Source organism: Lepisma saccharinum, chromosome 15 (assembly GCF_977018435.1).
Source record: "Lepisma saccharinum chromosome 15, izLepSacc3.1, whole genome shotgun sequence".
NCBI classification, from domain to species: Eukaryota; Metazoa; Arthropoda; class Insecta; order Zygentoma; family Lepismatidae; genus Lepisma; species Lepisma saccharinum.
The window spans coordinates 9,455,371-9,473,563 of NC_139243.1; the positions used below are offsets into that span (position 1 = coordinate 9,455,371).

The window sequence follows — 18,193 nt, forward strand, 5'->3', positions numbered from 1 at the left end:
ATTAAGGGCTTATGTATCTTCATCTTGATGACTAACCTCTTACACCCAGTTCTTCTTGTACCTGCTGTACTCGCCTGGCATGGATATATTCATTCATTGCTCACTTCATATTATTTTTCAAGTAGCTGTGAAACAGATGATGTTTACTTTCCAGAGGAATAATCAATAATTTCTTTCCTTTGCAGTTGTGAAGTTTGAAGTTGATTCATAGAGTTTTGTTCCAGTTTATAATTTCTTATATTTCTTCAGATATCATATTATATTCTTGAAGGTAGTTCCACAGTAAGTTGAGCACATTGTTGGAGAAGCTATTTGTCATAATCTGTTATAATTCAATAAACTGCTACCAAATTCTTTAAAAGTTCATGTTTGTGCTCCTATGTTAATCGTTTCAAGGAATATTATGACTAGGTATTCCTAAAAGTACAAAATGTGCTTTACAATGTCCATGCATCAATTTTTTGTGGTTATATTACTTCTGGTCTTCTCTGTTACCATCTGTATTGGAACATTGTTTCCTTTGGTCAGCGTCATAGTGATAGAAGCCATCATATTTACAGAACCTGAATCATGTGTGGACATGCAGAAAGAAGTAATTTTGTTACATTTACCATGTTCTAAAGAGCGATAATCTATTGTTACTGTATGTTATCTTTTAGTGCATTCTGTTCCACTATTGAAGCTTCTTGACACCTAAAATTAAATATCCACCCCCTCACTGTCATAAAGTTAAGCCATCCCCTAAAATTGGGTGACCACCCTCGTTGGAACAAACTTAGGTGATCATTCTCACTTTCATCTAAACTTAGGTGATCACCCTCTTTAGACTCTAATCCTAGGTGATCACCCTCATTGGAATCTAAACTGAGGTGATCACCCTAATTGGAATCTAAACTTGTGTGATCACCTCATAGTTGTCAAAAACAAAATCATCAATAAAGAAAAGAGTTAGCAGTGATCACTTCCCCTACTTGACATCTAAAATTAAGGCATTATCGGCTCGGATGGCTTTTAAAACTTACAATGAACCTTGAACATGGGCGTCCAGAAGGGGGGGGGGCATGCCACCCCCCTGGGAAATGAAAGTCAACCAAAAATTATGTATTTCACACGTTATTGTGGCTAAAATGAAAGTATATATGTGTTAATTATTGCATGAACACCATAAAATCAAATTTAAGCAATGTTTTTTTTAGGGAACAATACTATTTTGGGGGAAAATGTGCCTTGTTTGCCCCCCTGGAAAAAAAATACCTTCCTTGCCCCTCCCTGCAAAAAATCTTGCGGACGTCCATGACTTTGAATGAATTCAGTCTGCGACATCTAGAAAATGTTATCCACCTTCTATGAAAGAGCATTTGAAGGGCCAGGGGGAAAAACGATGAATGTTCATTTGAGACGATTTGCCAGGAAATCAAAAACAAGTATTTCTCTTTCATAAATACGTCAATATATGCCAAAATAATAATGCATTTTTCAGGCACTTATCACCGTTTCCCAACCAAGGCCGTTCTCATTCTTATAGTACAGCTTTTGATCTATCAGATGGCGCTGCGATCTCAAAATGGGCGAAAAATCGACATTCATCGTTTTTCCCCCTGGGTCTTCATTTTTAATCTCCTTCCGAACTAAGGAATGATGGAACCAAATCTTTATCAGATCATACTAGATTTAAATATTGGCTATATGATTCAGATATTGCACCCAGGACTTGGAAATCAGATACCCTTCATTAGTTCAAGTAAATTTTTTACATCTATACTTTTCTTTTGACCTCATTATTTGCCGTTAGTTACTTTGGATAGAACCGAGTCACTTTAAACTCTTTTTCTGTCCCTTTCCTTTTGGAATATTTTGTAATAATATGACCCCCCCCCCCCATTACATACATTCACTAGTAACCTGTAGCACAACAATCCGTGAGGGCCAGGACCTATGCTACTCATTTGTAGCTCTCCAATTTCCTCGCAGTGATTGGTGGCCAACGGTCCCATACACGGCCAAAATCTAAGAAAAGGGTGTTACCTTTCCCCCCAGGAGACTCGAACCTGAGCATGTCCTGTAGCTGTAGCTCAAGCATGATGCCTTACATTTCACGGCCACGGTGCGGGATATACATTCACTTACGCTAAGTTGAAATTGAAAACACAGTGTTGGTGCATGTGTTTCATTTAAACCGAGGCACATGGAAATATTTGTGGATCTCCATGTTTAAGCAGCTGGCATATAGCATGCTGATTTTCCTTTTCAATCTCAGCTAAGGCACAGATTAGTTGCGTAACTATGATTACCTGGAAGGGGCAGCAGAAAGTAAGCCACAATAGTCCAATGCAAACTCCTTTAACATAGATATCTATAACAGCATTCACATGAATCCTTTGGTTAGAATGCTTGGAGGGTTGAGGGTGTGGTACTTCTTGAAGGGGATGAACAAGTGGTGGGATGTTTATGGGGTACAATATGGTGACAGTGAAACACATGATGGATGCTTTTCATAAATTTTGTCTGATTGGGGGATCATGGCTCCCCTGCACCCTGCACTATTTCAATGACAAATTAGTTATTGGTAATTTATTATTTTATGAGTTATCTAAAGCAGGTTACATTTTTTTACATGCGTTGCAAAAATCTGCAACTTTTTACTCCCATGAAAATTTCCATTTCCAAGATTGCTGGTTTAAGGCCACTTTATGCAGCACAGAAAGGCTAATCAGGACTGAACCTACAGTTTAAAGTGGTATCCGAACCACTATGTGCCTCCACTGTGATACTTCTATTGTGCCGACCTCCATGTTGGAGTGGTTAGTACAGCATGCTATGATGCCAAGGGTCGTGGGTTTGAATCCAAGCTTAGGCATGACCCTTCATCAATTTCATCGTATCGTCACTGATCCTCATCTTCGCAGTAAGCCAAAGGGATCGAAAAGTGAAATAAAATTAACTAAATCAATACTTCTCTTGCAACAAAACTTCGAAAAAGAAGTACTTTTTATACATGAGTATTCAAAATTTCCATACTCTGCTGAATCCCAAAAATCGAGATGTGAGTTTTTCCTCTGATACCTGTATCAACATTTTTGGATCCTGCACACCCCAATTTAGCACTCATAATATAACTTGCAGAATGCGTACCTTGCTCTGGCATTTCAAACCCTGAAAAATATAAAGGAAACTTTGAGTTTCCCTACAGTAATTAGTTTTTGAAGCTCCATGTTGTCAGTACTGCTGTGTGAAATTTCTCTGTTTCATAAATATTCTAGTTTTACGAAAATTTTCACTAACACATCACATGCATGTTTTTTTTTTATTATTTCTAGTGTGACAAACGTGCACTTTTTGTGTGAGTTGTATGCAAAAGTATAAATCAATATAAATACTAATAGCTGATTTAATTTTTTAGAGTTGTGTTTTCATGGAGGTGGTTGTGATCAATTTTTCCTTTCCTTTCAGACGCTGGACCCTACGTCTTCTACAAAGACGGGATGGAGCGGCAAGGGCAGTGGCCGCAGGATGGAACATATCCTCAGGCCACAAGTCCCATGGGCCCCCAGTGTGACGACGGCATTCCGAAAGACCAAACGACTCCTCCGGCACAGTCACCGTTCGCTCCACCTGATCAGACACAGCAGCAGAGGGAAGATGACCACCAGCAGAAAAGTTATCCCACGGAGAAACTGACTTCTCCCCCTCCGCAGCCACAGCAGCAGCAACCGCAGGCCCAACAACAACCGCAGGCCCAACAACCACCACAGACCCAACAACCACCACACCAACAACACCAACCTCCTGGTCAGCCACCACCCCAGCCACATCAGCAGCAACAACCACAGCAACAACAAGGACCACCCCAACAACCCCCGCAAGGACAACCTCGTGAGATAGAACAGAGACAGTGCTTTCCCGATATGCAATACGCGTCGTATTTCAAGGACACAAGGACCATGCCTCCACCTATGTTAGGATCTGGCTTCAGTGCTCTGCATTATCTCAAGCAACCCGGTGTTATGTTAACTCCTCTAGGCCCCAGCCCAATGGGTCCCGATCAGCAAAGTCCTATTCCCGGATCCGAGAACTCAAACGCACCCTCAATGCAGAATAGTCCCTACAGCATGGTGCAGGATATGAGGGGAGCGACGCTCCCGGACATCGTACAGCAAGGCAAAAGCAAGTCTAGTGCTACAAGTGAGCTAAGGTTGTTCAAGTGCGCGGTGTGCGGGAAGGATTTCAAGCAGAAATCCACCCTGCTTCAGCACGAGCGCATCCACACCGACACTAGGCCGTATGGCTGCCCCGAGTGCGGGAAGCGGTTCCGTCAACAATCGCACCTCACTCAGCACCTTCGGATTCATGCTAACGAGAAACCTTATGCGTGCGTCTACTGCGAGCGAACTTTCCGTCAGCGAGCGATCCTCAACCAGCATCTCCGCATTCACTCTGGTGAGAAGCCTTACGAGTGCCCTGAGTGCGGGAAGCACTTTCGACAGAAGGCCATCCTCAATCAACACGTCCGCACCCACCAAGGCGAGCGCCCTTTTTGCTGTCCTCTGCCAAACTGTCGAAGGCGGTTTGCTAATGAGGCAGATGTAAAAAAGCATATTGACACCCACCCGCCTCCCAGACCTCCCAAATCTAAGAAAGAGAAGCATAAACTTATTGAGAGCATACCTACCCTCTTTCCTTTCCCGTCTTTTAATATAAAACCGGAACATTTTCTTGCTCAAAGTTATGCATCAGCCTTGTTTGATCCGTATAAGTTGTTGACCATCAGTACTGATTATAAAATAACAGACAGTAGTAATGCTTCTGATCAATCTGATGACTGAGTACTGATGGCATATTGTCTGCATAGAATTGTGCTATTGTTGCTTTTTTTGTATTAAATAATAGTAATGGTTTGCTTCTTTCAGTACCTTTAGAATTAAAAAACATAGCTTTTTGTGTCATTTTATCACTGAATAGAGAATTTGTTTTACAATACTAGAAGAATAGCAACAGTTTCAGCTAGAAATATTCATTATTTTCTAATCAAAATGCATTATAATGTTGTTTATGTGGTGAAAGGTAATGTTCTACATGGTACCTTGATTTTTCAGACGTAAGTCCCCATCTCATCTTCAAGAACGGGATGACGCCGACGTTGTGGCCGCAAGATGTCCCGTACCCACCGGAAGCTGAAGGGGCTGGTGCCGATTGCGGAAACGTGAAGGAAGACGGGTTTTCATCCAGTCAGCAGTCGGAAGGTCAGAACTCGCAGCAGGGACCATCAAATCCGGATCAAAGGTCAGGTCAATGTTTCTCAGACATGCAATATCAGTCATACTTTAAGGACTCGAAAGGCATGCAACACTCTGTTTTTGGAGGGAATTTCAGTGCTCTTCATTACTTGAAACAACCCGGAGTGCTGTTACCTGCCGGCAGCAATAATCCTAATCAACAAGGCCAACAGTCGGGCAGTTCCATGGGAGGCAATCAGAACATGAAAGACGGCAGGCCTCACCTGCCGGATGTTATTCAGCACGGGCGCTGCGCAGGCATGCCCTTGTACGTACGGTGTCCTATTTGCAACAAAGAATTCAAGCAGAAATCCACGTTACTGCAGCACGGTTGTATTCATATTGAGTCTCGACCGTACCCTTGTCCAGAGTGCGGGAAACGGTTCCGGCAGCAGTCTCACCTTACGCAACATCTCCGCATTCACACGAACGAGAAACCGTACGGATGCATCTACTGCGGACGGAACTTCCGGCAGCGGACCATCCTGAACCAGCATCTCCGCATACATACCGGTGAAAAACCATACAAATGTGGCCAGTGCGGAAAGGACTTCAGACAAAAAGCCATCTTGGACCAGCACACACGTACCCACCAGGGCGACCGCCCGTTCTGTTGTCCGCTGCCGAATTGTCGAAGACGCTTCGCAACCGAGGCGGAAGTGAAAAAGCACATTGACAACCACATGAATCCTCACGCTTCAAAGTCGCGGAAAGAAAACAAGCAGACCGACAGAGGTCCGACACTCTTGCCAATGCATCGAGTTGCGCCAACGATAGTGAAGCCTGAACTGTACTTCCCCCAGTGTTACGGTCCTACATTCAACCAACCAAGCCAGTTCACGAATGCCAACACAAACGATTTCAAACCTCCAACCAGTCTACAGCCAACCCAGTGAGACGAAGTTATTTCAGTATTTCATGTTACGTGACTCGTTCCTTCAGCTTTAACAAGGGCCACAAAACAGCAGGCTGCTCAGTGTAGATATGTTGTGGGCCTGGTTATTAACTATTTTATAGTTCCCCTCCCCCAATGTATAGTATTTTAAGTTGATTCATTGTGGTTAATGTGAGAGGCGTGTCATACAATCGGCATGATGTTGATCTTAGATCAACTGAATAGTATGTGATAGCTAATTGCATAGTTTTTAAAATATATATATATGTAAAAATGTACATAATAGTGTTTTTTGAGTGAGGTGAGAGAAATAGCAGTGCTATATAGATAACTTTTTTAACAGAATCTGCTTGTACTAAATTTTACAATATTGTAGAGTGATATATTTTAATTGATGTTTTCATAAGGTGCTGTTCTATGAGAATGCAGATTGTCTTTCTCTGCCATGTTTGTGTTTAATATTGGATTTTGCAAATGTAAAAGCTTAGCAGTTGTCTTCTTAACACCTACTAATGGTGTAAGCTTCGAGTGTGAGTGGATGTTGGTGTGAATGAGATGCGTAAGTGTTCTCGAAGGTGTTTCATGGATATAATCCTTGTTGTCAGCTGCGTTCCTTTTTTTATGGTTATTTTGTGTGTGTGTGTGTGAACGTGTGAAACAGTTTGAAAAACTGCAGTATGATTTTTATTTGAAATCATGTTTTGAGATTTTGTAATACGAAACTGAAAATGAAAAGCAAAAAGACTGAATAATATAACAGGCATTTCTTAAAAGGGATTTTGTACTAAAATAAATGGTTTTGTATGCATTGCATGCAGATGCCTAGCTGTAGTAATTGTGCCTGATGCCGGGGCTAAGGAGGGAGGAATTTGTCACGTAAAGATTTCTCATTATTTTCCTGGGAGGTTGTTCAAAAAGTAAGATTCGGTGACCTTGAAACTCTACATTGACAGGAATGTTAATAGGGATAGAACGAAACAGCACTTACTACTTTACTTATCTGATCCTGTAGCAAATATTGACAAGTTCTTTTGACAAAAAATGTTAATAACATAAAACAATACTCACTGTCAAACACCTCAAGTTTATTATGCATTTTCCATTGTTGTGGATACGTGACATTTTTATCTAAGGTCATTTTGGTAAGAGCAACACAACTCCTTATAAAATGACAGTTATTGACAAGCAAATATACTCAAATCAAAATGGACGACCTCAATATATCTTATTCAATCCATGACCTATTTCTGGAGATGTAGCCAACAGACTGGCATTATAATTCTGTTATGGTATATCTTTTAGTCTGGCCCATAAGAACACACCAGTGATAAAGATAAAGGTATTCCTTCATGATGGCATATTGGAGGATATGAATGCAGGGCCCCACACATTCACAATCTCAGCTATTTGTGGAGATGATGTAATCAGCACCATGGTCAAGTTGGCTTTACCCCTATGGGTTGCCCCAGGTACCCATTTCTTAGAGGCTGGATGAATCCCAGAGCCACTGTACAGCAACGTTGCTGGGAAAAACTCCACCTGCAGTCACCTACTCCAGGAATCGAACCAAGGTCTCCCACATGGCAGTCAAGAAATCATACCAATTAGAGCACCGCCATGGGTAGTTCAAAATAAAATTTTCACCTGCGTAAGGTGAACTTTCCACCCCTTTAAAAAGCATTGTTTATTGCAGGTATAATTTAACACCTACGTAATGAGATCAAAATAACAATAAGCTCTTAGCATAAATTGATACTTGATTTTGCAATATACAAATTTAAATACACTCCCTTTACTTCTTGCAATATTGAATGCAGTTTTACACCCTCAAACAATTACAACAAAATTTTGTTATTCTTTATTTTGGAAACAGAAAATGAAAACACATTTTGTGTTGTTTTTCAATTAATCAATGTGAGTACTGTATTTTTTGTAACTCGTGTAGTGTCTTGTATTATTAAAAAGGTAAATTTTTACAAGTCGCATATATTTATACTCATTATGTCATGCACAATTAATTTTTGTGAACATTTAAGCCAACTCTTTTTAGAACAAATAGCCACGCTTATGCAATCAAAAATAAGGTTTTGGTGCTACTCAATGAGGATGCCCTGGGCAGTTCTTCCACGTTGCCTGCCCCTTAAGAACTCCAGAGAAAGATTTTTTAAAGAAATGAATGACTACCTGAGAACAGTTTTTCTGTACATTTTATCTTTCCCAGCATGTGCAAGATTTTTACAAATAAATAGGATTGTTTTACATTAATTCGTGCTCAGCTTTGTTACTGTCCTAAGAACAAGAATCCACATTGGAGTTGAACCAGCTTTTGTTATTATTTTACAGTAAAATGTGCTGTGAGATTAAACAATATATGCCGATAACATTGTCTTGCTATGATATTCTCCAGATCCTAAACCATATTTTATTTGTATATGTATAAGTAATGTCCATTATTTTTCGTTACTTATTTTAAATGGAATAATTTTAGCCAATGTTGTCAAATTACTGATTACTAAATCAAAAATATTCATAACAATGTTGAATTGTTAGAACATAAAGGAATAGTTCACCTATGTACGTGGTGAAGGTGATTGAAGTACATAAAAGTACCCTAACATGAAAGTATGAAACTTCCTATTTTTATGCATATGTAAGGTCAGGGTAGAAGATTTGTACATTTAAAGAAATTATTCCGATTATGCCTGAATATTGCAATAAAAGGACATATCTAATGCTGGAGCCAATAGGTTCAATGAACATTTTGATCATTACATTCACCTTCCTTGGGATAAAAATACTTAAATTAATTAAAGGGATTAAACGTAGACCCTTGTTGAATGCTATGAAACCTATCTTCCCTCTCTTCCCTCTCTTTTAGGTTTTCTTCTGCATTTTGAAGTGTTTAATGAATGTATTGAAACCCTTTGTTTTATTGGTCTTCTTAGCACATAAACTTGTTTTTATGCAATGTTTGAAACACTGTCAACATCAGGTGATCAATAATGATACAATGTCATGGTTAGTTTTAATGTCAAATATAATTGAATATTTAAAAAAAGGGGGTAGTTACAAGTGGTTCCTGTTGCATCATTTATTTCATTACAATCAAGTTTCCAGGAACTTTGGCTATGGGTTTGATATCCGGTGGAGGCACATAGTGGTTTGGATTCCACTTTAAACAATAGATCCAGTCTCGATTAGCCCCTCTGTGCATAAAGTGGACTTAAAAAGACCACTGAAAAATACTAATTTTCTTTTTGCATTCTTATTGTCCCCGATGGAGCAGTGGTAGCGTCGTCGCCTTGTAATCAAGGGGTCCCGTGTTCGATACCCGGTGGAGGCACATAGTGGTTTGGATTTCACTTTAAACTGTAGGTCCAGTCCCGATTAGCCTTACTGTGCACAAAGTGGACTTAAAACCAAATCAATCAATCAATCGAATAACAATTATGTGAACTTTCAAGAAAGTGCTCAAACTGGTAACTTAGATGCTTATCGTAGCTTATTTGATGACAAAAATAATCAAAAATTGTGTAAAAACAATTGTGTTGTGCGCCAAAAACATAATAACAATTGTTACGATACATTATTATTGGTAAGGATGAGTTTCATTATCGTGTTTTCTGTTAAAATAGGATAGATTAGGGTGTAACGTTTGAAACTTGAAATAATGCATCAGCTAGCAAAGGTCTTTCTGCTAAAGAATATTGCATCACATTGACTGCAGAGATCATAATTAGGGCTAAGCCGATACTGATGTATCGGTATCGGTTCAATTTTATTTATCGATACTGGCCGAATATTTTCTGGCATTTTGGTTCTAAGCCATGCAATATTGTTGAGGAGTGTAATTATCCAAAATTTGAAGTTTCCATTGATTTTGCTCCAGTGTTGTGAGATTGTTTATTGATTAGGTTTATTTTCTTCACTTTTCTGTACTTTTGGCTAATCGTGAAGATGAGGATGAATGATGATACTCTCACAGAGAATAACCCATGCCCAGGCTGAGATTCAAACCCAGTACAGTATTGTATGCAAAATTGTATTTTGTGATACATAACAGGTATTTTAACATTGTGTCATAATTCTTGAATATTTTGAAGCAAAACTCTGGTACTTATAATTGAAGTAGAATATTCACAGACTAATAAATAATGAACAACTTTTAATTGTAACAATTTTCAAGTACCAGCTTGATTTGTTTGTTTGTGTTTATGTCCACTTTATGCAAAGAAAGGCCAGGACCTACAGTTTAAAGTGGGATCCGAACCATTAAGAGCCTCCAACAGGTATCAAATCTGGCTCCCCTAATTACAAGCTGACGTACAAGTACGACAAATTGTCATATTCCAACTGAAAATATAACGGTTAGTGGCAACCATGAATCTATGCCACATTGGTGTGTGTATACATGGGAAAAAATGTATTTTTTCAAGGTCTCTTGACACGAGAGTCCTTGATGAGCTAAATATGACAAAGAAAACTATTTTGTTGTTGTTCTCTACATGCTGTGCAAGTTTGTTCGTGTTACGTTGCAAATGTTTCCACTTCAAAAGTGGTGGGTGTCGGGTTAAAATTTGATAAAACTAGATTTTAATGCTATTTCACATTTGAAAAATATCCAAGTGTTAACCTAGAGAATTGAATTGGAGCAAATGTGCGGAGGAAGCATATTAGTTGGATTGCAAGGCCACCCTGCTCGATGGCATATTGCTAAAATCGTTGCCTTGCAACCAAGGGTTTCCAGATGCGATACCTGGTAGAGGCACATAGTGGTTCGGATCCATAAAGTGGACTTAAAAACAAAACAAACAAAAAATAATAATAATAATAAAAATTGCAAGGCCATCTGCAGTGTTCATGTATCTAGAAATGTATTTTGGGAGGGATCCTATAAGACTAACCAAGTATATCACATATAATAATAATAATAATGCAATAGAACCCAAGTTTTACATTTTTCATCGTGATGTCCCCACTACAGCAAAATGTTACAGATTTTTGCCTCATTTTAAGTTTTTCAGCCTGGTCAGAAAATCAAAGTTCAATTGTAATAATAAGAAGATATAAAAATAATATAAAATAAATAGCATACATCCATGATGATGCATTAATTTTTGTCGACACTCAATACAAAACTATTAAACCCAATTCAATTCTTATCTCAATACAGTGGGGGAAAATATACTTCATATGAGAGAGAGTGAATATAATTATTGTTTTAATATTTTATTTTAGAAGTTTGTTAATATTTAAGGTAAATGACCCCCTCTCAAAATACATTTTTGAATTGAATGTTTTTTTTCCAAATTTGTCTTGTGTCTGCCAACATAAGGCACTTTTAACCCGTAGGTTTATACAATATAAGATTGCAGAAAGAATAAGGGTGTTAACCAGTAACATCATCCTGAAGCCATATTGGAAAATAGTGCCATGTAATAATATTGATAGTTAATTTTTAATACTAGTTGGGAAAAAGCTCACCATTTTATTTATGTCTTCCCTTAAGCAGCTTTTAGATCGAAGAGACAAGTGACACGGCAGTTTGTAAGAAAGCATTCATTGCACATATGCTACTAACAGAGCAAGGTTTCACAGTATGTGCTATTGTGGAAATGGCTCACAAGCAGAAACTATGGCTTTGGAAATTGAGTTTGGAATGGGACTTCATGTAATGGTAGGGTACCCACCCTATAGGTATTAATATGCCAAGGTGTAAGCACTAACCAGCTATTTCCAAGAAAAGGCACTTCAAAATTTCAAAGCTTTCCAAGCGTGCCTCATGAGGCAAAGATATTGTCCGACTACCAAGTGGGCCAGGGGTAACGTTATCAGTTTCATGCATCAAAGGTTCTGGGTTTGTTTCCCATTCAGTTGCTCCTGCCTTTTTTTATTAACTCGAGCAACTATTAATTGAAAACTCAGTATGCTAACCAAGGCAGAATTTATTTTATTTTAAAACATAAACCTAAATGTTACGTTTCAACCTTCTAGCAAGGTCTTCTTCAGACTCTGTACCAAATACAATTTGATTTTGTATTTGGTACAGAGTCTGAAGAAGACCTTGCTAGAAGGTTCAAACATAACATTTAGTTTTATGTTTGAAAATAAAATAAATTTTGCCTTGGTCAGCATACTGAGTTTTTGATTATCATGAAAACAAGGCTTAATGGTGTTATAACTATTGATTGCATTGAATTTAACAATTTATTGAAATAAAGATATATATATATATTGCATTTTAATTCATTTTGGGGGGGTGTACTTATTTTAATGTGATTCAATGTTATTTATGATGGTAATTTTTACACGATACTTTTTTTTCCAATTTTCTCATAATTTTACAAACATTTGCACGTATTATATTCGACAAAAGATGATGATCAAGAAACGAACTCAGAATACCCGTTCACAATCAGTCCTTTTATTTACATTTTCCCTACACAATCCAGAGTGGTAATTATCGTAAAAGCGTTTGGAAAAAATAAATTTCTCAACAATTTGCACTGGAAATAAAATACAAGTTTTTGCAATAAATAGTTGCTTGAGGTAATAAAGTAAGGGCAATCAAACCAAGAACCTTAAGTGCATGAAACTAGTATGTTACCACTAGGCCAACTGGCAACTTTGACAGTCTGTCAATATCTTCGCCTCATGAGTAATGCTTGGAAAAATTCGAAACTTTGAAGCTCCTTTTCTCGCAAATGTGCTAGTACCCGACATAATCAATACCAATAGCGTGCCCTACCAGTACACAAAGTCCCGTCCCAAACTCAATTTCCCAAGATATAGCCTCAACTTACCGCGTCACTTCCGTACGAAAGGTTACCTTTAATTCTGAAGGTTCATTTACAAGTGACATGCATCGTCACCCGTCAGTGGTCACATCGGTCTGAAAACTGCCTTGAAGTCAATGCACAATGTTTTTTGCATCACCTCAGCTTTACATATTACTATGCATGAATAGAGAAAAGGTGTAGAAGTTCCTTGGGAGGACATAGACTGGTCTGTATACTAGTAATATTCTCTTTAAAGCAAGACAACAAGGTACATTGTATCCATGAAACGCCCATGAAAAAATAATAATAATAAAAATAGACTTATTACATTGTAGTTGAACGCTTGTGTTTATTTACTGTGGTCAATTTTATAATTTGTATTTATTTTTATAGTCGCATGTTTAATCTGTACAGTAAGAGGGTTTCCTTTTAAAACTCGGAGATAAAGTTTTTTTTATGTATAAAAATAGTAGAAAAATCAATTGTGCAATCATTGTGCTTTCTTCTTCTTTTCTAAAGAAAAATGCTTAGTACCAATAGCTAGTCCTGTTTTTCACCATTGAATGGATCAGTCAGTTCCTGGAACTATTATTTCAGCAAAAACAAAACAAAAAAATGGTTAAAAACCAGTTTTTTTAAACGTAAACTGTTGGTGTTTTATAAGAGGTGACACATTTTTAGCTCTCTGTAAAAAAAGATATATGACTTTATTTGTAATGAAGTTATTTTTTGTTTTCACATTTAGTATTATTATATTTACATGCTCTTTGATGTAAAAATGACAGTAATTACATATTTTATCTCAGTGTTAAAAGAAGAATATCCGCAGTTTTCTTACAAACTGTAAATCTACATATTTCTTATTTTTTTGAAAGAATATTGTAGCACCCATTTGTACAATGGCAGCAATTTTTTTTCTGTTAACAAATGCCAAATATATATAAATATATGTATAGTACTTGAAACATTTTCTAATTTTAGAAATTATGTGGTGTATAATATTTTAATTGTGCAATTTAGGCATTTTATATAAATAGGTGAATTCTGGTCTCACATTACTCACGATTTTAATTTCCAGTTTAATGCATTGTGCAAAAATTATGAACAATTTTAGGTCAGTTTCAGCAACAATATTTCCCATTGGAAAACAAAAAGTCCCGAAATTGTAAACTTTCAGTACTCAGACCTGTGGAGTTTTCTTGGAAATGAAAAAAACAATGGCTCTATTTTACTTTCCTAGATTTACGATTCATAACAGCAGCATATGCATTAAAAGTGCTTCGTAGGTATTCATGACAGATCTTCCTAGATTAAATGATCATAAAACTGGGGAGGAAAACAGTAAATGCTTGCAAATGAACAAAGTAAATGGGTAAATATTTCAGGGCATCACTTTTGTTTTCTTTTGTGCTATTTTGATTATTTCAGCTTTTCTACCCCATGTGCTAGTCACAAGTGAGTATGGGTGGGGCAAAGATAAATGATACATCCATGCCTCACCAGGGTTTTTATCGAGTAGCTTTACTTCACATCTGTGCACGGAAAGATGATGGCAAGTGGTAGGGGGTGTCAAATTACGGGGTGGATTTTTTCAGGAGAGAGGGGTATTTGTTTCTACCGTTCCCACTGTTCTCTGTTAAGAGGTAGAAATGGATGGATAATCACTTGTCAGTATAGCATGACCACAAGGAAAAAAACCTTGCACGAAAAGTCCTCGTGCAGCTTTCCCTTCTTCCGTTCAGCTTTCCCCCCTCCCTCCTTGTGGGAGTACGGTACACAGGAGTCGTGGGTCTGCGCAGGTTTCTTTGCTTGTGGTTCCACTATAGTTATTGATGAAGCTTTATATATGTATTGGTGTGGTTGATGACACTGAAATTGTGATAAATGCAACAGACGAAGTCATAATATGCATCATTTTTTGAGTGATGGCCAAATCCAGATATAAGATTATTGATTGGATTGATTTTGTTGTTTTAAGTCCACTTTATGCACAGTAAGCTAATCGGTTTCGGACCTACAGTTTAAAGTGGGATCCGAACCACTTGTGCCTCCACCGGGTATCGAACCCAGGACCCCTTGATTACAAGGCAACGACGCTACCACTGCACCATCGGGGAGGCCCTCAGATATAAGATTATTTTCTATCTGGATATTTAATCCAGATATCTGACCATGCACATTATCTGGCTAGTTTTATATAGTCTAGACGTTTTAAGGACTCTCCATTGGGATATCATTTATTCATCATGTCCATATTTCTACCGTACATATTCTCAACAAATATGCCATCCAAGCTGTCTGTTTGTCATTTTTTTTTAGATTCCCTGAATGGGGTCGTTATAGCCCAATTCTTAAATGTTTTATCATATTACCTTCCTCCTAGGTTATTTTTGATAATATTTAGACCAACTTCCAATGTGTGTTATAGACAGATTAAGTACAACATCACATTTACAAACTACGTGTAAATCTCTGTTCAATGGATGTTCATGCTTCACTAAACATTACATGATTCATGGGGAGAGAGAAAAAAGCCATAACTCATGAATCACTTATGGCCTGTTGAGACTTTTTTTTCCCCTGATGTTCGCATTACTTTATCAATTTAAATGTACCGATAAAATTATTGACTTTTAATTATATTATGGTTAACCATGTCTTTAAATTCATAGCGCTAAAGTCAATTATGGTACCCTTTCTGCAATGCTAGTGCAATGGGTACAAAGGACTTGAGTTCTTGTGGTACACTTAAAAATAATTTTTAAAATAGAACCTATACTGCAGAAATAACGAACTGAACAGTTTTCTTTATTTTTTTTTTTAAAAAAAAATATTGTGCAAGTTATACCCTTAGCATTTAAATTATTGTTAAAAATGTTTAAAGCTTTATTTGACTGTTAAAGATATAGTTTAATCCCCAATTATGAACCTGCAAAATGTAATGTGGGAACCAGAATGAACCATAAGTTTAAGAGAAAATGGTGCATTTTTTTCTGAGTCCAAACCCAGTGATTCGGTGATATTTCTTACTGTGTAAAACATAGTAAAAAAATAAAAGAAGAAATAATAAATGCTCCAAAGGATTATTAATATTATGTCTTATGTATTTTTAATATTAGACAAATATATAAAAAGAAAAATGTCTTTGTACATCACAAAGTATTTGCTCAAAAGTACAAATACTTATATGAACCTATTGTTATTATGTATGTGTGTATGCATGGGATGTGTGTGTATATATATTATATATATACCTTTTATTGTTTTAAAGAAAAGTAACACCTTAATAAGAGGCTTTTTTTAAAAAAAATGAGTAGAATTTTAAGAGTTTTTTATGCTAGAGAAAAGTAATAAAAGAGATAGCTATGTATTATAGATTATGCTTTTTAGTTGACGTGAAAGAAGGTGATGTTTTGTGGTGACTATAAAAACAAGGCTGCTATGCAGCATACTAAAAAAAAGTGAAGTGAATACTGAACTGTTCCTATAGAAAAATGCAGACTTTTTTTTGTTAAGTGCATCTGTCTTTCTGTAAAATTGTCTGTGTTTTAAAGACTTCAATAATTAGTTACATGTAAGTGTCCAGTTTTATGTATCTTTAAGAAACAAATAACAGAGTTTCTAGACATGTTTTTGAAGACACTGCCATCATGACAGATTGTGAGCAGAAAGTACTCAGAATGAAAAGAAACTACAGAACAAATTATAGTTTTTCAGAGTATACCATTTAAAAAAAAAATGGAAGTGATTGCGTGCGTGTGTGGGTGCGAGACTTTATTGAGAGTAAATTGATTGTATTTTTTGGACATTGAATATTTTGCCTCTTTTGTGTATTTTCCCCCCCGCCCCTCGAATTCCTGCAAAGGAAAGAAACAAAAAATTAGCCGTTGCCCAAGTATAAGTTGTGTGTGTACATTGTTTGTAACTTGTAGCACTTTTTTTGGGCTCCAGGAGCCTCTCATGGTTTGTAGCTGTCAAATTTCACACTGTTGTAGGCAAATCAATGCCCAAGATGATCTTGAATCACAATAAAAAAACAAAAAACAAAGACTTGTACATAAATAAAAGTGTTGTTTCTCTTTCCCTGTGTTAGCACTAAAAGAGCAAACATTTTTTCTATTTTCGAAAAAATGCTACAATGTTGATAATTCTGAGAAATTACATTTGTTGAGCAGCAGTTTTTGTATTTTTGCTGTTTTATGTTGCATTTCTACCACTTTTGGGTCTTATGATTGATTTTACTTCACATTTCTGTCTCTTGTAGCTAATCGCAGAGATGAGTGATGATATGATGAAGGGACACTCGCAAAGAACACACATGCCCAAGCCGAGATTCAAATCTAGGACCCCTGTCGTAGCTCCAGGTTCAAGATTCAAATATATTATTGTATGAGGTGTGTTAAAAGTAATAACAAGATACAGTAATTCTTGTATGAGGTGCAGTGCTCGAAAAATCTTTTTCAGAGCTAGGCGCCAGCTTTGAAAATCAGGCACCAGGAAACCACCTACTAGCAATTGTGCATACTATAAGAAGCTGAGTCGGCCCCCGTGGTGGAGTGGTTAGCACATCTAGCTATGAAGCAAAAGGGGTTACGGTTTCGAATCTTGGCCTGGGCGTGGATGTTTGTGAGTGTTCATTCATCAATTTCATCATATCACTTATCCCCCATCTACGGAAATTAGCCAAAAGTGGCACAAAAGGTGAAGTAAAATAAAGGAAGTCAATCAAAAATCGATCAATCTACAAGAAGCCAAGCATCACCGTATTCAAAACATCGCTAAATCATGTGAGAAATCGGGAAATGGGGGGTTGGCGGACAAAGAGTAAGAAATTGTTACTGATTCTATGGAATGTTCACAACGTTGATAAAAAAATAATTTGCTAAATATGTTGTTGATAAAAAGAAATGCTAACTTACGCTGTACTGCAATTTGAACTTAGAATCTTCAAAATTTCGTACATGCAAACTTACAAAAAAAGACAATATTACAGCAAAAGATCACAGTCGCCAGATTGAAATTTTTAGTCGCCATGGCAACCTGGATTTTTCGAGCCCTGATGAGGTGTGTTAAAAGTAATAACAAGAGACAGTAATTCTTGTATGAAGTGTGTTAAAAGTAATAACAAGATACAGTAACAATATATGTCATGTAAATCTTAAGTCCAATGCCAGCCCACACTTCATTGGGTTTATTTTTACTTCACTTTTGGGGAATCGCGAAGATGAGGATGGGTGATATGAAAT

At 37.1% G+C, this 18,193-nt stretch overlaps 1 protein-coding gene across 6 annotated transcripts in view; it reads left to right on the plus strand.

Annotated features, from left to right (window-relative positions):
- The window catches only part of LOC145999569 (uncharacterized), a 30,054-nt gene extending 17,860 nt beyond the window's left edge, over positions 1-12,194 (plus strand). For 4 of the 6 annotated variants that reach the window (XM_083136585.1, XM_083136586.1, XM_083136589.1 and 1 more), the window contains 2 exons: positions 3,451-4,521; positions 5,094-12,194. In XM_083136585.1, the coding sequence (XP_082992711.1) occupies positions 3,451-4,521; positions 5,094-6,169 (2,147 nt within the window). In that variant the 3' untranslated portion in view covers positions 6,170-12,194. The remainder of the gene's footprint in view (positions 1-3,450; positions 4,522-5,093) is intronic. The other 2 variants (XM_083136588.1, XM_083136590.1) reach the window with 1 other exon arrangement.
- The last annotated feature ends 5,999 nt before the right edge of the window (positions 12,195-18,193 follow it).